General features: G+C 39.4%; 1 protein-coding gene across 3 annotated transcripts in view; it reads left to right on the top strand.

The window, feature by feature from the left end:
* Positions 1-1,819: 1,819 nt before the first annotated feature.
* Positions 1,820-24,083, top strand: part of rad18 (RAD18 E3 ubiquitin protein ligase) — a 62,334-nt gene continuing 40,070 nt past the window's right edge. For 2 of the 3 annotated variants that reach the window (XM_072683105.1, XM_072683104.1), the window contains exons 1-10: positions 1,820-1,964; positions 2,388-2,466; positions 2,690-2,751; positions 3,867-3,937; positions 10,558-10,901; positions 15,623-15,722; positions 16,361-16,405; positions 18,255-18,436; positions 20,298-20,368; positions 20,520-20,580. In XM_072683105.1, the coding sequence (XP_072539206.1) occupies positions 1,914-1,964; positions 2,388-2,466; positions 2,690-2,751; positions 3,867-3,937; positions 10,558-10,901; positions 15,623-15,722; positions 16,361-16,405; positions 18,255-18,436; positions 20,298-20,368; positions 20,520-20,580 (1,066 nt within the window). In that variant the 5' untranslated portion in view covers positions 1,820-1,913. The remainder of the gene's footprint in view (positions 1,965-2,387; positions 2,467-2,689; positions 2,752-3,866; positions 3,938-10,557; positions 10,902-15,622; positions 15,723-16,360; positions 16,406-18,254; positions 18,437-20,297; positions 20,369-20,519; positions 20,581-24,083) is intronic. The other variant, XM_072683106.1, reaches the window with a different exon arrangement.

The following is a 24,083-nucleotide window of genomic DNA, read 5'->3' on the forward strand; positions in this document are numbered from 1 at the left end:
AAAATTTACAAAGCTTGGCACTATAGTGTCACCTTGGATAAAATATTCTCCACATAGCTGTGATTTCTAGCAAATACAGAAATGCTTCATTTTCTGCTAAATCTAAACTGGTCAAACAAATTCATACATCCCACTAAATCTTATAGTATTAATGTGTTAGGGCTAAAAAGTCTGAATCTATACTCAAGACAAAATATTGTTACTTCAAGTATTAAAAAGATTACTTCAAGTATTTAAAAAAATATTCTGAATATTTAGAATTAAAAATTAATTCTAAATAATCACAAGCTAAATTGCTTCAGCAACTTTTTAGCAGATAAATAGATAATTAGTCACTGGGCTGAGCTAAGAGAGGAGCAACTGTGTGTGTGAGAGAGAGAGAGATGAGGGAGGAGTAAGAGAATGAGAGTTGGTTTTGAGATTTAATATTATTCGCATTACCATATTTCAGCATATATACAGTGTAATCTATCCTCTGAGCTCAACAGTAGCAGCGCTGTGTTTACATAACTACATAAAACCATTAATATGTAACTGGGAGTGAGCAGCTGGAGGAAGGTGGGGCCAAACTTGTTAAGATGAATAACATGTTAAAATGTGCAGATTAATCGTTGCCAGCACTAGTTATGACACAAGGAAAATTTAAGGCTACCCTTCAAAAAACTCTCGAATAGAAGTTCAAAACAGAAAAAAAGTTTTTTTTAACCTGTATACTAAATATTTCTTTCTATGACACCAACTGTGCATTCAGCGCTGTAACAGATCATTGTTCTGTAGGCATTACCATCCACTAAATAATCAGTTTAATTGCAGTTTATTTCATATTTTTAACAATATTGTTGACAAGAATTCCCATGTTTATGTGTCAGTGCTGGTATAGGATCAAGTCCTTGTGCCCTGTGTCATTCTCTTTCCCCATCTGCACTGTTCTCCTTTTAATGCACTCTTGGTCAAAATGAAAGAAGTGAATGTTCGAAAATCAGAGGTGTGACCAAATCCATCTAAGACCAACTTTGTCCGGTCTTTAATGATCATAATGGTTATCCTGGTAGATTTCCAGGCGGCCAGTCAGGTGAAAACCTACTCTATTCTGGTATGCAAGCTGGTTGACCACATTATCCACACCAGCATAGCATATGTTTTCACTTGGGTTTTATGGACTAGCTGGTCTAACAGTTTGGTTGGTCGTTGATCTACCAGCATGGCCAACTGACCAACTTTTCAAACTGTTCATACTGGTGCATCAGCATGGTTGTGTGGGTCGACCAGCTTGGTCATGCTGGTCAACAAGCATGGTCATTGACAGGTTGGTCATGCTGGTAGAGCTGAGATAGGTTGGCCAAGAGCTAAGCTAATCAACCATCTTAAACTAGCGGGGCCAGCTTGAGTTTTTTTTTTTTTTTTGGCAGGGTGATCATACATAATAAAATGAAACACAGAAAGTGAATTAGTAACTAAATGTGATGCACAATGTCATTTTGTACATTTTATTTGTTCCAAATATATTTAAGCAAATGTACATCATAACACCAAGTACGTTATAGTTCCTTATAGATGATCTCTCTGAAGATGTGCATTGCTTTCTCTTTCTGTGATTCAGGCATTCCGAGTCCGATTCCATGAGCTATATTACAAGCAGCGACATTAGACTCGCTCACTGAACCGACTCTCATCAATGGAGGAGATGAGAAGTAATGAATCGTTTGATTCATTAAAGCACACATTTCGAATCGGTTCACTAAACTGAATCACTATGAGCGCCGCCCGCGAACCGCCTGAAAACATGAATGGAAGTGACGTCGATGTAGCGTGTGAAAGTGCGCGCGGGTAAGTTCTGCAGCAGCGCAGCGGGACTGTGTTTACCTTCGTAAGGAGCTAGATAGCGCTAGCTGATCAAACCCGTGTGGGGAATAATGTCTAACTCAAATGAGACGGATTTACCTCCGAACTTGTCATGCTTGAAAGTAAGTGCAATGCATAAAGGCTTTGCTAAATCACTTGCTAATTTCTACTGTGAGTCGTAGCTATAGGAGCTAGCTAGCTAGCGTTAGCTAAGCTAAAGTAACTGTCGGGATGTCATTAACTGGGCATACTGTGCGGAATTTAGGCGGTGTGATCTGAGCTGTACCTTAGCTGGCTAGCTAATTTATAAACGTCAGTGGGGATTATTCTTCTGCCAGTATTGTTAGAAACCTGGGGATTTAGCTAGCTAGCTCAACATTAACGATTATCACCTAACGCTAACCTTTGTTAGCTCCTGTTAGGGACTGTTGTTTATGGGTGGTCAGCTAGCTAGCTAGTACCTTACCAACCTTGGCCTGCTGAGGAGAAGTTCCAGAGGATACTCAGTGCTAGCTAACTCCTTTTGATCCTTCTGTTTTTGCCAGACTATAGACACCTTGCTCCGATGTCCCATTTGCTTTGACTTCTTGAACATATCAATGGTGACACAGTGTTCACATAACTGTGAGTATAGTTGTTGTTGTTGTTCTTTTTTGTTGTGAAATGTACAATAGAAGAGTATGTAAGAACACAATAAGATGAAATTGTTGAAGAATAGTTCTGTATCAGCACTGTCATGTCATGATTTATTGTGATCGTGAATAGACTTTCTGTAGGAAATGAGCTAGCAAGTCATACCTGGAACACATGATTAATAAAATGTTTATTTTTTTTGTTTGCTTTGCAGTCTGTTCCCTGTGTATCCGGAAGTTTCTGTCATACAAATTGTTGTGTCCTGTCTGCAACACTGTAAGTAGAACATTTTTGTGCATATATTGTTTTAGTGTGTGTGTATGCGAGTGTGTGTGTGTATATGTATGTATATATAATATATATAATACACACTACACCCACCCACACACCCACCCACACACACACACATATATATACATATACATATATACACACTTATACACACTTATACTTTAGGACAGAATTAGTGTACAACATTCAAGAATTTGAAGGTTTACATTTTTGATGGTTTATGAAATCTAAACATTATACACACAATGTCAAAACATACGGCACATCTAATATATGCTTACATGTTCTTTAGCAAGTTGCACCATAATTAGAAGCTTTTGATGGCGGGAGCCGTGAGCGAGCCTCTGGAAGAATTTGGGTTGGAAGTTGAGTTCAGCAAAATTTGTTGGTTTCCTTGTACAAACCGACTCATAATCCCAGTCCGCATATTTGAGGCCAGGACTTTCCAAAAGCTTAATCGTACCCTGCCTTATCCATTCAACAACCTCATCTGTGTCTTACAGATGTGGTCTACAGTATACCTTGTTCCTTCTTCTGTTCATCCTTCATCTTTTTGTTTGTTCACGTTCTTCAGTTTACCAGCTCCAAAACGCCTCCAGAGCATGTTCAACCATGCTCAACAGTAGATGTAGTGTTCTTTGAGTTGAATGTCTTACCTTTAGGTTTTTGGTGCAGGGGCTTCTCATCTCATCTGCTGCCTTTCAGCCCATGGTGATGTAAAACGTGCTTAACTGTAGACAGTGACGCTTGTGTTCAAGCAGCTTCCAGTTCATGACCGGCATGTACTTAAGTTGCTCTTGGGTCATTACTGACCAGAAGAACCAATTTCCTCTCAGCTGAGGATGAAGGTTTGGGTGGCCTTATGATGTGAGTCACCCATGATCACTAACAGGAAGTTAAGTTAAGTAAGACAAGTTAGACATTTACTTAACTTTCAGAACAACTGAATTTATAATGAAGATTTGTTTAAAAAGATTTCACTGAAATCCCAGTATTGCTTAACATGCCTGTTAATGATGAGTGGTTGTCAACATCTGACCACATCTGTATGTACTTATGTATGTTGGAGAATGTCACTAAGATATCTTGTCTCATTTCAGCCAATGACAGAACAAGATCTCAGGAACAACCGGATTTTAGACGAGCTTGTCCAGAGTTTCCAGTCTGCAAGGTAACTGTAATATTTCTTAAAAGAGACAAAGGTGGTATTTAGCGACGGTTGTCCATGTGTAAAGTCTAGTCCTTGTAATTATTTTGTAATGAAAAATGTAAGTCAGTGTTAAAGTAGATGTTGTAGGGGTTATTTTGAAAACTGGTTACAGGGTAGAATAGATTTGGGGAACATTTTTATTTCTAATATTGCCACTGTGACTTACATTGTACGTGCACATGATGTGATGTTTTTCTTCGGTAGCTCGGACACTGGACCTTGTGCCTCAGTCACTTGCTCAGCTGAAGCGCTCATTTCAGGGGTACCTGTCCCCTAGGTGTACTGCTTGTGCTGTTGCCTCATGTAGGTTGTTTTGGGCAGAATCTATCAGACAGAGTGGACTGGATGTTGTATATTAAGTGATAGAAATCTATAGAAATGGTATGTACTTATGAATTGTGCTTGTGTGAAAAGTGAGCCTCCATTTCTATGTTTGCATTTTCAACATGCATTGCATGCTTTTCATTATTGAAAAAGCAATTTTTTGATTGCCTCGAGATGTTCCAGTGGAGACAGGCTTTTATAAGCAGGCACAGCAGATTGATCTGCCCATAAATTCAAAAAGAGGCCAAGGTTGTAAAACCAAGGTTATCCTAAGTTACAGAACCAATTGGCTTAAGCCTGTCAGGAGTCAAAGTCATTTATAGGATCATAGTTTAAATGAAATGTTTTATTGAGTCCTTTCCTTTTATTTGCTCTATCATGAGTGGCTTAAATATTTTTTTCAGTTGACCTAATATTTGTCTGCCATGGAATTGAGAATTTCCTTGAATAAAATGTGGGGATTTTATTTTCATTAACTGCATCTGTTTCAGTGGCACCCTTCACCTGCTGCAACGGTGGTGCTCTTTTGTCACAGAGCTTTTAGACATGGATTATTTAGAGCTTTAGAGTCTTACATTCAGACTAATAGAAAGCTTAAAACAAGCCGCTGCATTCACCTTTTGTAATAAGAGGACTAAATCTGATATGTATGGTTATACGAGCTAATTCAGAAAGTAGAGTCTGCTTAGTAAAAAAAAAAAAAAAAGTTATTTGAAAGGCTATAAAAGCAGCAGACTGTCTGTGATTGGAGAGATCAGTAGCTTTTAATGCACAGCGTCATTTGTTTTTGAGTCAGTGACACTGGCGGTCATCAATCTTCTCAGTGTATTGTCTGGGGGCTGAGGGTCTAATTTAGTGGATGGTGGAATAAAAGATGGCCATCGGGCTGCAAAGAGAAAGGGGCTGATATGTCTGTGTTGCTTAATTTCCTGTTGTCTCACACTGGTGATGTGAAAGGCAAAGTGCTGTAGCATCAAGGAGGGAGGTTATTCTTGCAGGTTGTTTTACACTCTTTTATCGATTATAGAGTGTGTGTTTTCTTAACAGCAATATTGGGTAGGTAGGGGTGGGCGATATGAAGATGTTTTATCATAATCGCGATCAGTTTTGTAAACAAGTGATCACTGACACGATATCATCAGGGCTTAAAGAACCTTAATCAGCTGCACATTTGATTAGAGAGAGTGTAATTGGTGCTGTTTAATTAGATGATGTGTGTTAGACTTTTATTTTTTGAATTTGAATATAAATAACAAATATCAGCGTGGGAGAGTATTTCAGTAGCAGTTATTAAGAATCTGCTGCTACCAGTGCATTTTGTCCGGCATGTCTGCATTATGTCTGCAACATATCGCGATAAATATTATGTATTGTAAAATTGTCTAAGTATCGTGATATAATATTTTTACCATATCGCCCACCCCAAGGGTAGATCCTTTTTATTTATTTTTTTTACTTAGAACTGTGAGTTCCGAGGATGTTGGCAAATAATTGCTTGAGAAAGTCATTGTCATCACATATGTTTATATTTGACTGGTAATTTTAATCAGTATATGATACTGTATATGTTCATTTATTGTACTTTGGAGGGGTGAAATGGTTATGACACTGGGCTACTGTGCAAAAATCTCTGCAGTTTGTAACTAGAGATGTGGGGTAACCTCTTCTTGTGGGGTAGTAGGGTGTTGGATCAATGTGATCATGATAACCAACTTTTAGATGCTTGTGTTAAAGCGAAGCATTTAAAATCATACAGTGGTGACCCTTAAACATGCTTAAATGTGTATATATAGATGTATTCAAGCCCCCCCCCCCAAAAAAAAACAAAAAAACAAAAAACAAAAACAAAACCCAACCAAACCAAAAACACGTATCACTAAAATAGTGACTTTAAAGAAGAAGGCTAAAACCTTCATAACTTTATTTTCGGCGTTTTTCTGTTGACATATCTATTATTAAATATTCACACAGTGTAAACTGCTGTGCTTAAATGATGAACAAAGAAAGATATATATTTATTTCTTTTTAAATATACTGCAGTGATCTTCAGATTCGCATGCATCAGCGCGCTCACCTCATTATGTACAGTAGGGGCCGAGCAGATGCAGGGAATTCAATTAAACGACTGGCCTGTTGTATTGACTTCCACTCTGGTCCGTCACTGGTTATGACCCATCTGCACACTCTCCTCTCTCCTCTGTGTCTGAGTGATCAATGAGCCCCCAAACACCTCTGAATGTGGTGGCTGTGAGCCTAAGTTTGTCTCAAGCTGTGAAAAGCTTTTTCTTTTTTTTTTTTCTTTTTTCTTTTGCTTTCATAGCCTGTTCATTGCCCAGTGGCTGTTTTAGGGATTATGTGCTGACTTTTATAATAATTGGGAGGTCCTTTAGCATTCTTTTGTAAACATGTACACAAGTACATTTACAATAATACTCGACCCCAAATACTAAATTGTCTGTTCTTATTTAGTTTAATAAATAATATTTATATATATTTCCAACATAAGTGTGGGAAGTTTGTACAGTTTAATCAATCATAGCATCTTAGTCTAGACTACATTGCGATCTGAACAGTAGTATAACAGTAGTTGCTTAATGTATAGGTAAAATCATTGCATGGTAAACTAATTCTTATTTTGTTTAGATTGTCACAGGCATGCAAAAATCCTGTATCTCCATTTTTGCCGACATAATTGGGATCTGGAAGTTTTTCTTTGTGTCAGATTGTGTCAAAATTGCTGACTGCTGAAAGCTAAAGAGAAGATAAACTAGTAGATTGCTGCAATTCACAGAAATGACTGGAATCCGGAGCTCACTGAGTGGTGAAGTCACGCTCTGCAAACAGATTTGGGGGAGGAGCCCACTGTAGTAGATTTTAGCAACATGTTAAGTTGCCGAAAACAGTCTGAAAACTCCTGACACTATTCTTTCGACTTTGTGCTCTCAGGAATGAGGTTTTATCCTATAAACCGGTGAGAATTGAGCCTCAGTTGAATTGAGCCTGGATGTTGGTTCTTTAGTCATTTGGATGGATTGCTGTTTGGTCCAACTGCCTTTAAAATGAGCAGGCAATGTTGTTTTGTTCCCGGTTTGGCTGCTAACCCTAATAAATGCAGCCGTGCAGCAGAATGCTTTACTGCTCATTTTGAATTAAGGGTGTGTGTTCCAGCAGATCCAGTAAATATTGTGATATAGTATTTTAACCATATCGCCCAGCCCTAGTTACATGTGGTCTGCACTGTTTGCTGTTTTGTGTGGTTAGTGGTGTTTGTTAGCTCTGCTGTTTTTCCAGATACTCTATAAGCTGAGTTTACTCTCCAGAGGAGTATCCAGGTGGTGTTAAAGGTCTTTTCTCTGCTTCCCCCATGACAAATGTTACTTTTGCACATTGTACTATGATCTGGGTTTAAATCTGATGTGGTAAAATCTGTAGGACTGATGAATACAGCATATGGAGCGGAGTTAAACACTAGCTTTAATTCGGTTCTGCAGCCGTGCTTAAGCTCCGTAGTTCCATCCAGCGCTTGAATAAAGAACGGCTGTGTCCAGTGTCCTGAGGAGGCTCACACAGGGCTGTTGTAAGCCTTAACTTGTGAATGTGATCTGATTGGCTCTCATGGTCGACTGAGTTGGAGAAACCTTTTGTGGCCGATTCTGAGACATGGGGAAGGTTTTTTCCTATAGTTGTGGATATTTAAACGGGAAAATGTGAAAATGCTAATCTCTATATTTCAGTACTACATATGTCTCTTATTTTGTTCCACCACTGTAGAAACAGTGTTTGGAAGTGAAGTGTACATGGCAGCAGTGCAATGTGGTCTGCCTCAGTCCAGTTTAAGGTGTGCTGCTTTGATAGTGTAAGGTTTAGTAGACGGCAGGATGCTGCACAGATTTCACTGAATTGCTGTGAAGTTCACGGTTTTTAAATTGGCTGCAAATAAGAAGCAGAGGAGAAATCGGATTTAAGACCTGGAGAGTGAGAAAAGAAACACTTGGACACAGACTGAATGCCCCTCGTAAATGGGGGGATTTTGTTGTCCTGATGGACTGTGAAGAGTAGGAGCCTTTACTATTTATGCTCGTGCATAACTCCACTCAGCATGTCCGTCTAAACCGCTGCACTCAGAACCAGAATATGATGATGGAGGAGAAGAATTACTTGCATGGGCGTTGTGGTGTACCTTTCAGTGTTGCATGTGTGAAATGAAGAAGGAAGATTTGTTCTTAACCCGGGGACATTTTATTGAGATTGATCTAGGCTACAAATATATCTGGGTTATTATTTGCTAATGTTTTATTACTTGACAGGCAGTGTCTGGGATCCTTTTTGCTGTCTGCAAATTTCCCTTTAATTCCTTTTTAGCCCCTTGGTGAACGGAGTGCTGACCCTGCGTAATATGATATGTGTCATGGGTTCTGATTCAGTATTTTGCTATGTTGTTTTTTTTCTTTTTCCTTTTTTTTGCAGTATTTGTTGAATCAAGTTGTAAGACTGTCAGTATAAAAAAACATCACATGCATTAAAAAGTAAGAGATTAAAAGCTTAGTTTTTATGCAATCAATTAGATGTGTTATGGAAACTATGTAAATTAAGCATCAACACACTTTCCACATTGTGATGACAATGCTAAAGCAATATTGTGCAGCTCTAATCACCACCCCTCCACATCCCCAACTCCACAACTTATCCAAAAAGTATTGGCTGGAGCATGATCGTCATTCCAGAGAACACAGTTCAAAATGTGGGGGGCTTTGTACCCCTCTAGCCCACGCCTGGCATTAGGCACGGTTGCCAATGGGTTCATGCTTATCTGCTGCACAGAGTCCTAATCTACTGCCAGTACTTCTATGCAGGGACTAGATAAACTGTGTATGTGCATTTGCATGGTTGTGTCAGCAGAAATTGCAATTGATCACTAGAACGGGTATTGTGTACATGTTTCTTACTACTACTGCACTCTATTGAACATGGGGTACGGTCCACAAGAATCTATAGTAGATGATGTGGCTTGAAATGTACACTGAGAGGATAGTAACTCTACTAATATACAGCTCAGCGGTTTCCCACCTAGACCAGTGACGACATAAAGGAACATACCATAGCTGGACAACAGTACGTTGCTGAGCATGTAGGGTGCTTTCATATTTGGCTTGTTTGCTGTATTACATGCCAAATGATTTGGATAAATAAATAAATAAATAAATAAATAAAACAAACAGTCAAGAAATGATTGTGGCTGTGATTTTTATGGTCTGAGGTTGTGACAGCTTCTGGAATTGAATCACAATATTAGATGGATAGGCCAATGTTACAAGGCAGCTTTATGACGAATAAAACCAAGAGCGTGTAATTTAAAAGTCTTAACTCTATGTCTGTTCCTCTGCCTACTCTGCAGATTTATACCCTCCTCCAAAGCGTTCGGGGGCTTTTTTTTTCTTTTCCAGACATGACTCTGCATAAGCGGTGACAGACGTGGCTGTGATTGCATCCCCATACTTTCCACATAATCCTTGTTTTATTTATTACGTTTTTCACTTGAACTTCTCCGCATCCACCTCGACATACTCTGCCTTTCTTTCCAGCCCAGATTTATCAACCAGGCAGATGGGTATTGCATAACTTTCAAGATGTCGTCAAGCAACTCACTTCAATATGGATAGGATATATAGTGTGTTGTGGGTAAATTATTATTTTTATTTTTTACATTTAAATGCGTCTGTGAATGTCAAGAAGGCGATTATGTAATGAGGGCGCTCTTGGGTGTAGATGTGCAGACAAACGACAAGTAAAGTCTCAGTATGGAAAGCGAGGCATTGCACACCTCATTGACTCTGCTTTATAGCACCATAATGGTCTGTCGACTCCCCGGTCTGTTTGTTTGCTTTCCACATTTACCAGGTTGCGGCCAACTGGTTCTGTCTGACTCTTGCTTGCTTCCTCTCCCCATCTCATGTGCATACACAGCAGGAAAAGTGCAGGATAATTGGAAATGTGCAGATCATGCCAAGACGCTCATATTACTCTATGTGGCACTTAGTTGGCAAATTGCGACTTATTTGTTTTACAGTCACATACACATTCCCCTATCCCATCCCCTCTGCTTTTGCAGAATTATATAGAGACTTGCTGTGTATACTAATGTGTTGTTTTCTGGTCTTTTTCCCTGTGTTGCATTTCTGTGTGTGTGTGTTTAGGTGTCAGGTTTGTTGTGTGGCTAATTTAATTTCTTGCTCTGTTTCTCTGTTCTGTCTCCCCAGGCAACAGCTGTCTCAGGCAAATTTTGACTCTCCTCCGATTTCCCCCAAGACCCCCTCTGTGGCTTTGAAAGGCAAGGCAGCAAGACAGAAATGCACCAGGAAAGAGGGCACCACTCTCACACACTTTTTCCAGAAACGGGCCACAGCGACCCCCAAGTCAGGGGCAAAGGCAGACCCCATGCTTCCTTTCCCAGTGAAAGAAGAACCCATGGAGGTGTCTATGCAGGTCCCTGGACACCTCAGACAGGAGAAGGTGGAGGCTGCGAGCACCAGGGTGAAAGAGGAAAAGATGGATGTGTCTGCTTCTCCCTCCACATCGCAGGTTGCTAAGGCTGTTGTCAAAGGTGATGTAGTATTTATGAAGCATGTTCCAAACTATTACATCAGACTCTTTCAACTGTTACATTTTTTTCATAATATTATGCTTTTACAGTCATTGCACACTTAACATTCCAGTGAAGCTCAGTGAGTGTACACGTCTTGATATTTCTTCAAGGAATCTGGACATTATTAGAAAATAATGACCATGACAAGTTAACCTCATAAGTGTCTGTAATGTGAGAGTCGCACTGCAGAAGAAACGTGACTGATGTACAGTTTTCATATTTCTGTACATATTACTAATATAATGTGGTCTGATCATTATCTAAGAAACATTTATGGACAAACACAGTCTAACTAAACTAATCACACAAACATGTACTTTTTCTTTCTTTTATTGAGCATGTTGAGTAAACATCAGCAGTGCAGGCTAGAAAAAGTAAGTGGATTTCTGTTATTGACTAACTGGCAGAAGCTGTTTTAATTAAGGAGATAAGATTGGAAGTGTGGGTTTCACTGGTGCTTTGCCCATTAAATAGAAGTACACAATAAAGCCAGGTTACCGACAGACCTGTTCTTCTGAAGAAAGATTATGGTTAGTGTAAACCATGCTTTAATGCAAGCAGCTTTTTAAAAGACCTAAAAACACCTGTTGTGTTAGAGATGCATGAAGCAAAGACTACAAAAGCAAGACCTGGGTCTTCATCAATCTACCGATAAACAAATTATTCACAAATGGAGAAAAAATAGGACTATTGGTACTCTCCTTGAGTTAGCTTCTTGTTCAGATTGCTCTAAGAGCACAACGGGCAGTCCTGGAAGAGGCATAAACGAACAGCAACTGACCCACAGAGTGCTCTGCATAACTTTAACTGTAAAAGCTTTGTTCACGTGTCTGTTAGCAAAGCTCTGAACAAAAAGGTGTTTAGGAAAATACAGCACAAAGGAAGCCGTAGCAGTTAAAGAAATAAGACACTACACCCCATCTCGAGGTTGCTAAAGACCAACTACATCGCTCAGTGCTTCTGGGAAAACCAAAACACATCATCAGGGAGGAATGGTCTTCAATTCCTTCTCAAATCTTATTTGCACCTTTGGGGAAACGTTTGGTGGAGGTTTCTAAGGGACGTTTACAGGGGAATCAAATTTAAGGTTTCACTTACTTTTTCTAGCCTGCATAATGTTTACTGAATGGGCTCAATATAATACAAACAGTATGACTAGGATAGTTTGATTGTGTTTGTCTCTAATTGTAGCCGTGATGGCTGTCAAACCGTTCCAGGTTAAAAAAAAAAAAGGTTCACTTACTTTTCTTTGCAACTGTAGAAAACGTTCCTTTGCCATGACTTTCTATATTGGAGAACTGTTTTTTGAGAACTTCACTGGTGAGAGGTTGCATAATTGTTTCAGTGCTGTGAAGACTTCCGAGCTGCTGACGTTGTTTCGGAACCTACACACATTCTTTCCGCTTGTTACACACACAGCTCCGTCTCCCTTTTATGCATGCAGCTGCACCTGTCTCTGATTACCATGCCCTGGAAGTTCTGAGAAGTGGATAAGCGATTTCTGAAAGGACAGTGTGTAGATGTTGTGCTGAATTGAAAGTGTACTTGTTCCTCATCTCACCTTTTGGAGGTCAACAAGGTTGTTCTAGTTTCCTTCATTTGCATTCTTGCAGACGTCTGAGAGCCCAGTTGAGAGATGTTTACAAATTGTGGCTTGCCCGTGCATTAACACTTCTGATGTCTATTTGAATTAGAGAAATTTCCTTTTAATGCCGGAATGTATTTCTTCTCATTTGCCCTCCTCCTCAGCATCTACCTGTTCTGCGTCTGTTTGCTTATTTATTTATTTTTGGTACGTGATAACTCAAACTATAATTTCTCTTCTTTTATTTAATCAAGCAGTTGTCCTGAAGCTCAGTCAAATGATAATTATGCTGGTGATTGTAGCAGTTGTCTAAACATCATGAAGCAGAGAGTGAATAAGAAAAGCTGGTCTTTGACCTTTTGGGTTTGTGGCTTGTTTTGAAAACTCTTTTTCCTGTAGATCACAAACGGAACGGTCAGTGTCTGGAATTGACTATTGACTGACTGACTCATCAGTGCTGAAAAGCACACTTGTCCAAGGGGATGTTGTGCGTTGTAGGTGGTGGCATTTTGAGGATTGCTGCAGCATCAACAGTATTGTTTGTTTGCTATGGCTGCTGCACCAGTGAAGTTCTCAAAAAACAGTTCTCCAATATAGAAAGTCATGGCAAAGGAACGTTTTCTACAGTTGCAAAGAAAAGTAAGTGAACCTTTTTTTTTTTTTTAACCTGGAATGGTTTGACAGCCATCATGGCTACAATTAGAGACAAACACAATCAAACTATCCTAGCAAAGGCCAAAGGGGACTCATATAAACGGTTTCCTGCCATAAGAAGAGACGTTCCTCATCCTGTTCTTTAATCATAAACAACTGGATATACAAATAAATTAGTGTAAAGAATTGATCCATTAATCACGTCTAGTTATTCTTAATGGACTAGTCAGCTTTGTTTGGGGATAAACATTTACATCATGCTTGTAATTAGCATTATAACTGGGCTGACATAGTTTTGTGCTTTTCCTGCACAAGCACACCTGATTAAACTCTGCCATTAGCTGACAGGTTCATTTGGTGTGTTGAAGCAGGGAAATCGAGGAACTATGCTGGATTACAGCCCACTGTTCCCCACCTTTGCTATATAACAGTCTGGCTGAACTAGGCTTTCCTTGTCTTTTTCACATTTGTGTCTGATGGGAATTGCAGTGCAGGAAATTGTTGAGAGGTGTCTTAACTTTTGACTTTACAAAAGTAAAGAGGATAAAGCTTGAAGTGAGCTGTTTTAAATGGGAATTCTTTTTAAAGCTTCATTTATTTGCTTTTTACTATGATGAGTAATGAACTTCCCAAATGCTCATTTGTCTGCTGTATGACCATAGACTGGCAAAATTATACAGAATCCTGCACTAAATATTTGGGGTTACGCAATAACCCATATTTATATCACCCACTATCTTCACAGGGTTCTTCAGATGCACCAGCTTTTTGCCAGTGTTTCACTGATTTAGGCCCACAACACCTCCGGAATGCTCAGCAGTAAGGGGAGTGGCTCTGAGATGCCACACTTCAAAGTTCACTTGGATCTTTGGATAATTTAACCAACCTCAAAACTAATGCCATACCTATCCCCACTGGCACTGTTAATGTCTGCGCAGTGCCAGCAGTTCCATGTGGTCTGTATTGAGAAAGAAATTAGTGTTGCAACAACTAATCAACATTATCAGTATAATAATAATCAAAAATAATAAAAAAAAAATCATTGGCAATAAAGCACAGCTGTCCTGCATTAGCTCTTTGAGTTGTGGTCTCCGGCCCTGCTTCTGGACAGCTACCTTGCCTCACTGATTTTGGACTCAGAAGTCCTTGATTGGCTAAATGAGCTGTTGCACCCATTGCTGACACAGGTGTGCAAATGCACACACTCACGCCATGTCTTGTTCCTGTAGAGAAGTATTGCCATTAGCGTTAATATCCTGACCATATTAATGCTCCTGCCGCTGAATGCACTCAATTCCTAGGAGCAATGATACCAGAGCTCGGCAAGCTGCCACTGTTGGGCCCTTGAGCAAGGCCCTTAACCCTCTCTGCTCCCCAGGCAACGCAGCAATGGTTACCCAACTCTCCGGGCACATGCTTACTGTCCACTGTGTGTGTGTACTGGTGGTGTTTTCACTGCACAGATGGGATATACGCAGAAGCCAAATTCCTTCTGTGTCCGTCACGAATGGTGAATATGGTTGTCTTGTCAATGCTCCAAAATCTAATAGAAAGCCTTCCCTGAAAATGACTGAAAGACAAAACATGGCTGTGACTAAAAGACAAAAAAATACGGACGGCAGAGACGACAGTGCAGCTATAAAATCAACGCTTCACTTTAACGTCAGTTATGGCAATATAAGGTTTTCTGTGCAATGTGTAAAGGCGAGTGGGGTGCAGTAGCACCACTGTCCTGCATGAGCTTCTAGAGCAGTGGTCTCCAACCCTGCTCCTGGAGAGCGACCTTCCTGCAGACTTTGGATACAGCACTAATCCACCTCTCCTAATCCAACTAATTACTCACTTCAGAAGTCCTTGTTTGGCTGAATGGGCTGTTAGGTTTTGGTAGGAGTTTTTTGCAGGAAAATTGTAGAAAGGTAGCTTTCTAGGAGTTGAATTGGAGACCACTGGTGTGAGGAAACTTGCAGAAATATGATGATCACCACAGTAACAGCTTTACGACTATTTACATAATCGATTAGTTGGTTAGTTAGGATTTCGATTAATCGTATATATTTCTAATTATGAACAGAAGATTTTGTCATTTTATTTTGAAATGATATATTCGTGTGTGTGTGTGTATGTGTGTGTGTGTGTGTGTGTGTATATATATATATATATATATATATATATATATATATATATATATATATATACACACACACACACACACACACACACACAATATAATTATGATTAATCAGGAAGAAAAGGTGCTGTATATTATATATAAATTGCAACTATATGCAGCACCTTTTCTTCCTGATTAATCATAATCATATTGGAGCAACTGATCCATTGTAGAAATTGCTATTAATTTCCTAAATGAAACTGAGAGGTGCCACAGAGTTTACATGTGGAGTTACTAAATTTGTTCTTTTGTTTCTCTCTTGTTTTGCAGTGGAATGTCCAGTATGTGGAGTAGGCATATCTCAGCAGCACATTAATAAACATCTGGATACTTGTCTGACCAGAGAAGAGAAGAAGGAGGGCCTCAGAAGGTTTGGTGGATCAATTCATGTATATGCCCACAGTTACTAAAAGGCGACTGCTGTGTGCACTGTTTGCTGTAGCAGCGGTGTAATCTCAGTTGCATTGATCAACTTTCCTCTGAACATTCAGCTCTAATTTAGTGTAGTATTGAGCAGTGTTCCAAACTCTGAAAGTGCAGAGTGTTATTATTTTTAAATACAAGGCAATTTCTACCTTCTGGGTAACACGTCCCACAAGTCAGGGCTGTGGAAACACTGCCAAGCACTACTGCATCCCATACCCTCCCATTCTTTTCACACAGGCAGAATATAAATGATCTGAAACCTTCTTGTGATCTAATATGCTTAAATGACACCAACGTTTTTGCCATTCTGAGGCAATGCATAACGGTGGACTTCTGTCATGGAAAGGGACAGTGGGTTGCTTGGCTTTCATTGCTTGTGAATTATTCACAAACTCTGGATTCCTAGCTGAACTCTAAGGTGTAGTCAGGCTCAGTCAAAAATAATGCAGTTGTTTTATTGCCAGAGAAAGTATTGCAGGCTTGGATCTCTGTTGGGAATCTTTAAACATAGTTTCCCCGCTTATTGAACAATTGTTTAAGGGAAGTTGTGTTGTGTCTTACAAATTATTGTCTTCTCCGTAGGTCTGACCAGCTAGGCTCTCCCAGTTCTGCATTTGTAGTGCCCAAGTGAGTGCCCAAGATTATCTTGAAGTAATTGAATTAGATGGTTCTGTAAACATCATCCAACATCCTGGCCACGGTTTCCTGTTACTCCTCTGTATGTTCTGATAATGCGATAAGCTTCTATGGCAAAGACAATCTTTTAGTTTGTAGCTCACTGTTGTTTTAAACAAAACATACAATGCTGAAAGCCACCAAGCAGAAGATCTTCACGTAAGCACTTGAAGAAATTGCACACAAAGGCGCACTTATGTTTTAAGAGGCTGCGCGTAATGCATTCAGAGCTGGTGCATGCGTTTGTGTCGGCGGCACTGAGCCTGAAGCGCATCTGAGAGTAGTATACAGAGACAGGAGCAATCGCACAAAATTGGGCAGATGATAAAGAGGGAGTACTTGTAAGAGGGAAGGAAACCGCACAAATAACAGTCTTTGGAAGGCAGACAGTGTTTTCCTTTCAATTGATTTGTAACAAAAATGCGTTCAGTCAAATGCATTTTCAAGCGTCTCTGTGTCCTCGGTGAAGACTGCTGTGCGACATCCTCAGTCCCCCTCCCTGGTACCAAACTTTAACCCAAACTTAAGCCATTCGGTTATCACTGTGCCTCATGCCTCAACTCAGACATTTGCCCTGTCGTGACTCTTAGCTCGACTGTGTTTACTTGTAGAAGTTTCTATTAAACCCAATGATTCTTCCACTCAGCTGAACTTCCCCCTGGGAGCATTTTTGAAGGGCAGCCATTTTGTTCAGGCTTTGATTGGCAAGCAGGCTGATTCGGTTTGCGGGAGACCTTGAGGAAAGCCTGATGAATGAGTGTGTGCTTCAGCATTCTGCTGGCCTTAAGCACGCCCTACCACTCTGCGCTCTCACACAGCCACGGAGTCTAATGGCAAATTAAAAGCATGATGCATGAGTTCACCTTTTAGTGATTTTGTGTTTTCTGCAGTCAGGGTAAGATGGCTCTAATGAGTGAGTTAATGTTTTAAAGTAATGTTATTATTATTAATAATAATAATAATAATAATAATAATAATAATAATAATAAATAAAAATAATATGTATGTGTGTATGTATGTATGTGTGTATATGTATATATATGTGTGTGTGTGTGTGTGTGTTTTAAAATGTTGTTTTACTTACCAAGGCCTCTTAACGTCCAGTTATTAGTTTGACCAACGCACAGTACAGTGGGGAAAATCTAAGAAGCCCAGTGCAGATTTACACAAGGCAGAGATAGAGCCATTCCTAAACAACGTCAAATTACAAGCTCATCAGTTCAAACAGATGTATGGAAGTACAGTATATAAGATTTGTCGCCACTTTGCCAGTGTCTGAAAGAAGACCCAAGACTGCCTTTACCAATTCTGCCAACAGTAGTGGTCAAATATCAAGCCAGAATTATGGCAGAAGCTTGTTTATAGCCACTAAAAGCTTCTGGCCAAGGTGCAACTTGCTAAGGGACATTGCACCAAATATTAGGTGTGCTACACTCCTCCTGCCGAAAGTGATAAACCATTGAATGCCCAAAATGGCCAATATAAGTCTATATAAACCTCTAACCTGTTGCTAAATGTATCTGCTTGCAGAGGTTGTTTTGCTTTTAAATGACACTTGCTGTAACGTGCGTGGTAAGCCATGAAGTTAATGGCTCATTCAGTAATTGACGTTTAAGCTTTTCATTACAGCCCAAAGTCAAGCATTTGGAAACAGTTATGCAAGTCAGCATAAATATTGTAGGAGTTTAATTACTGATTCTTTTAAGTCATTTAATGAACATTTTAATAGTATTTGTACAGATTGTTGAACAGCATTAATTAATGTCATTTATTTGCTTCTTGTTTTGTTCTGAAATTGCAGCTCTGGGAGGCGTAGGCCAATGGCTAAGCTGGTGTACACACTGCTGACTATGGCTGAGCTCAAGAGAAGGCTTCGAGAGTGCCATCTGTCAACCCAGGGCTCCAGAGAGCAGCTCATCAGACGGCATCAGGAGTTTACCCACATATTCAACGCACAGTGTGACGCACTCAACCCTAGATCAGGTAAAACTGTCTAATTAAACAAAATAGTGCAGAGCTTTGTATACATGTGAACGAGCTATATGAGTGCTTAGCAGCGTTTAATGTTTTGTGTCCTATTGTATACTCTTCAAACTCTCTCCGAAGCTCTATAGAAGCACATTTCCTTATATGTGTGTGCAGAGAACAGTCAAAAAAAACATGTCTCTGTTCAATTTCCATATTGTGCAAGTTGTGCTGAGATGTTGAATAAAATAAGTAATAGTATAGAAGGAAATTTCTTGTCGTTGAAAGTGTGTAGGCTGAAGGATATCTCATGGAGTGAGTTGCTCTGCAGAGGACCGTGGCACAGCGGTGACTCTTTCAGTGAAAAGGCTGTAGGCCTTGTTACGCCCTTTCTAGGTTTGTTTTGACATACTGTCTTCCCTCAGGCTGACCCCTGCGGAGCTGAATCTATCCCTGTATGTTGAAATGTCCTGATTTGCTGCGAAAAGTTAGCTTCTTTTCCCCCCCTGCATGCACTCGACACTGTGAACCTGACAGCTTTGTCTGTTAAGTCTTTATTTTTCCGCAATTCCCAAAAGGCATTTGTGAAGTTCAGAATTCAGAGGAACATGAAGACAATCACTGTATGTCCAGTGATTTATTTATTTGAATCAGTATTGCGAATACAGCTTTTGTCAGGCAATGTGCAGCTTTAGACATGATTTATTTATTAAGAGCCATTGCATGTTCCACACAAATTTCAGACTGTTAGAAATTTGGCACTCAAGTTAGAAATTTGGCACACTTCTTCTCTGCTTTGTTCATATTACAATTTAGCAGAGTAATGGTATTGAGTGCTGGATTTTAGGCTCTTAAGTGGTCAGTGGTAAATTGCAAGGATGCACAATGATATTGGAATTACAGCAGAGTCTAAAGATAATTGCGTTCATAGTTGACTGAGATTTCCAGTCGATATTTGATGGGTTTATTGTACTCTGAAAGAGCAGAATGTTTGATGCTGGGCTGCTGTGCTTGGATATCTGCATTTTAATCAGATTACTTTATTACTTTATTACTGTTGTACTTTGTACTATACTATAGTTAACATTACCTTGTTACTATATAGTACCACTACATAAATGTGATTCTCTGTAATTCTAATCCAGTGAGCTAAAGTTGCAGTTTTTACAAATCCTAAATTGAGGGTCCCCTTTTCTGTCCTATAGATAAAATTAATATATTTAAATGATGTCTGAATCCTAAGGACCACTTATTTAGTCTCACAGTCAGTATTCTTTGCAAAAATTAAAAGCTAAAATAAGTCAGACTTCAAATTGTTGATTTCAATTGGGTTGTTTTAGTTTAAGGAGCTTTTTTGTATTATAAATAATGTGACCTAAACAATCTGAGGTGATCTGGATATCTGGAATATTTGCATTACTAAGAAACAGGTTTTGCATTTCATAAATAAACAGAAATAGAAATAAACATTGTGGCATGGAGAATCATATAGTAAATGTAATGTTACAGTTCTGTATTTTCTGGCTTCAGTACTACTTTCTGTGCCAGTTTAATGTCAGCTGCAATAGTTTAAGACACTTTCATGACTTATTGTAGTGTTTATGTAGTTTAAATCGCTGCCATCTCATTTACGCAAGTCTCGCAAATCAAGTCCAGTTTCCAGACAGCTGCCATCTGTAACGCAGAGGGAGTTCCTGCAAAGGAGACCCAAGTTTCAGTTTTGTTCCGTTAAAGCGCACAATTTCCCAATGATGCATCAGTCTCCATGTCCGTGTGATCTCTGAATGGACATTAAAATACATCATGTGGATATTTGGAAATTGTCTTCATCTGCTAATCATGATCTCATGATGTAATATAATGTGTTTTTCTCATACAGGTGAAGACATCGCGAGAGAGGTTGAAAACAATGAGAAGGCAAGAAATCAACTGGGGAGTACAAGTAAACCTGTATGTACCAGTCAATCAGTAACCAGTAACATCTTGAACATCCAGCAACGTCTTGAAGTTTTGTATGATCCACTGTGTTTGCAAAGAGTCGTTTTCTTTAACAGCTGATTCAAAGCATTATTCTGATTTTGGTCCCATTTTTTTATTGCAGACAATAACCATCACAAAGAACCAGACAGCTGAAGAAATTGAACATTTGCACTCAAACTACCGTAAGTTGTCACACAAATAAACATTGTTAGATCTGTAGGTGTTCTGTTTGTTCTTTACAGCCAAAAACTCATTTACCTGTTATGTAAGTTGCTGCTGCAGATAATGTTAACACTGACTGTCAAATGTCCTTATTGTGTGTAGATTGACATTGTCTCTTTCACTTGACTTCTGATGGGAATGTAACATACATTTATGGCATTGAGCAGAAGCTCTTATCCAGAGTGGCTTAAAGTAAAGGGTTTCATGGTTTACTCAGAAGACATCCCTAGCTAGTTGTAAATAGGCTAGAGTTCAAATATGCTTCAAGCTTAGATACTGCAAAATACAGAAGTCAGAAATAATACCTATCTATAAAAGGTGCACAGTGCTCAATTGCTACATCTAATCCCAGTGTTTCAGATTCCACATACATACTCATGGTTCAGCTAGTAGTGAAATGCTTTAACTGTCTGGTCACATTGAACAACAATAAAATACAAACAGAGAACATAAATGTTAATAATATATAAAGATAATTTATACACAAAATATAGGAAATAAGGCAAATAGAAGTGCAAGAAGTGACTGCAACATAATGCTGTGCAAGGAGATAAATATAAATACAATAAAAAGAATTGTATATGTGTTGAACGTCCAGTGAAATTTGTTGTCTGATGAATGTACATGTAGATGGACTTATTTACTGTTCTGGCCGAGAGCCAGTATAGTCTGCAGAAAAAGGCTCATCCGCATATGATCGGTTAGCCTTCAGGCAGTCAAAGCACTTTCCCGACCACAACAGAGAGACCGCAGCATACACTACATGTTGCTTGAATGTCAAAAAAGCACAGGAAAAAAAAAGAGTGCAGTCTCAACCCTTTAATAAGTGCAAGACTAGTGCTGATTTAAGTGCTCTTGAAAGAGAGGGGTCTTGAGACTGCGTTTGAAGACAGCAAGCGATTCTGCTGTTCGTCCCACCACCTTGGTTCCAGGACAGATAAAAGTCTAGATGCTGGTCTTCCATACATATTTTGATGGATGATTGTTTAAACAGAGTCGTACTTGAATCTTGAAGGGCTCTTGGTATTGATCAGGTTTTGACCATTCACTTCACGGGACGAGACATGGGCCATTTTTGGCTTTGTAGGCCAGTGTCGGCTGAACAAACATTGCTGGCTGAACAAAATCAGTGTGTTCGGATTAAATACCTTTTCCACAAACAGTATTTTACTAAGAGCTCTGTTTACTAATCATTTGTGACATTAGCATATGGAAAGTCATTGTATATGTGCATTTTGCATTTGTGTCCTTTTGTGTCTGCACTGTGCTCTGCTATATGATTGAGTGTAGACCAGTGGTCTCCAACGCTGCTCCTGGCGAGCTACCTTATAGCATACTTTAAATCCAACCCGAATCCAAGCCTAATCCACCGCTCCTGATTCAAATAATTACTGCCTTTTAAAGTCCTTGATTGGCTGAACGGAGTGTGTTGGATTTGGGTTGGCGTTGCCGGTTCCCATTCAACCATGTAAAACTTGGCTTGACTTGTTCTGTGAAAGTAGCTGACAGTGGCTGCGCTTGAAATGGTTAACTCTTTCAGCGTACAGCATTTTATCATGGTGAACTGACCAAACAACATTAACAAATCAAACATGACTGCCATAACTGTTGAACAGTAGCTTAGCCCCTGCATAAACGCAGTAGCCAGAACAAACCAAAAATCATCTATGGGTTTATTTTATTTTTTTTGTGTGCATTATTGAGTCAAGCACTACAAGACTATTTATGAGGTTTTGTCAGATTTTATCCAAATATGTTTTTGAAACTGTAATCTGACCTTCAATTTTGAGTATTTTGGTCTCTCCCTATTCATAGGGATCAGTGAAAATAACTGCCAGGTGCCAATGCAAAGATGGCTGTTGAGTGAACAGACTTTCCTATAAGGACTTTTGTTTTTTACACCTGTGACAGACTCTCAGAAAAACTACAAGGGTTGCCAGATTTATCCTGAGTTACTCTGAAATCAGTACAAACACAGCGACAGCGGGAAAAGCGGGTAAACATCTCAGTCGGTTTATTTTGCCTTATTCGCATATTTACACTTTGAATTTTAAGCCCTGTCTAATCAAACATTTTGAAAACCACAGCAGCATTAGGATTAGAACGGAGTGCTCATTTAGTGTGTGTTCAGTTGGCCAGTCAAAATAGGAAAAAGTGTCGTTGTTCATTTTCTCACTTGGTTCATTACCTCAAAAGTGTTCTTGCATTCAGTAAAATCATCTACGCTTTCTTTCTTCATTAGATTACACGTTACTCAGTTTTAGTCTGACATGCTTTAATGTGCAGTTTGGACACTGAAGGCACATTGCTTTTAACAAGCTGAGATGGTGAAGTGAACACCGACTGGACAGAGAGGACTTGCCCTCTCGAATTTTCCATCTCTCTGTCTCAGTGGTTTCAGTGAGAATGCTCAGACCTTTCAGTGGTTCTGCTGAGCTTTTTTCCAGAAACTCTCCCAGACGAAAAAGCTTTGAAAGAAGTTGCAGTGTTGCCAGGATGTGCGTGTGTGTGACTGTGTTCGATTATTTAGAGAGATAGATCAATGTGACGAGAGCTACGACCAGTCATTGCGATCAATTCTGCCTCATTCAATGTTCTGCTCCTCCTAAACAAGCCGGAAAAAAAGTGTGAAGAGGACTGAATCTGGGTTGCAGCTGGGTTGTTTTTGCAGATATGCAAATTGTTTTAGGTTTCAATACGGGGGATTACAATTCAATATATTTCTATAGGTGAATTATTATTAGTAGTAGTAGTCAGTAAATACGTTCACATGTGCACAATCAGCCAACAAACTTTTTTAGCCCTTCTGAGAAAAAGATCGGAACTGAGGTATGTATAAATATTGTGTTGGAGATAAGTACCACCATAGACTGTGCCAGCATAGTCTGACCTAATGCTTTAACATAAGGATAGTTGCAAAGTATCTTGTTCTTCCAAGAGGTGTGTGGAAGTGTGTATAACAGTAATACTGTATACAGCAGTATTTAAACACTTTGACAAAATGTGCTTTAGGTGATCAAAACAATCATGGCATTTTAAAATTACGATGTGTCTGATTTCTGTTCTGTGTCTGTCTAGTAAACAGCCAAATAAACTCCACTTTCCTCCATGTGCATTTTAGAGAGCCACAGGTTGGTGGTGCTGTGGGAGCTGACTGATTTGGTTATGTCACACTCTGAAAGCAGGTGGGGGGAAAAACGGTCCATCAAGATGCGCTATAAGGGAGAGCAAGCAAACCTGAATGAAACAGTTTACTAAATGTGCCTGACAACAGTCATAAACACTCCTAAGATCGTACACTCGTCTTTGTGCTCTCATATATGAAGCTTAATCCTCTAAACATTTGTGATTTGAGCCTCAGTTAGCAGGTCTTTGCTGTGGTGTTTAGCCTGCTAGCTAACATATCCAAGTCTAGATATCCAGCTACAAGTCCAAACCCTGCAGAACTTCTCTGACACAAGTT

This window comes from Salminus brasiliensis, chromosome 7, assembly GCF_030463535.1.
Source record: "Salminus brasiliensis chromosome 7, fSalBra1.hap2, whole genome shotgun sequence".
NCBI lineage: Eukaryota > Metazoa > Chordata > Actinopteri > Characiformes > Bryconidae > Salminus > Salminus brasiliensis.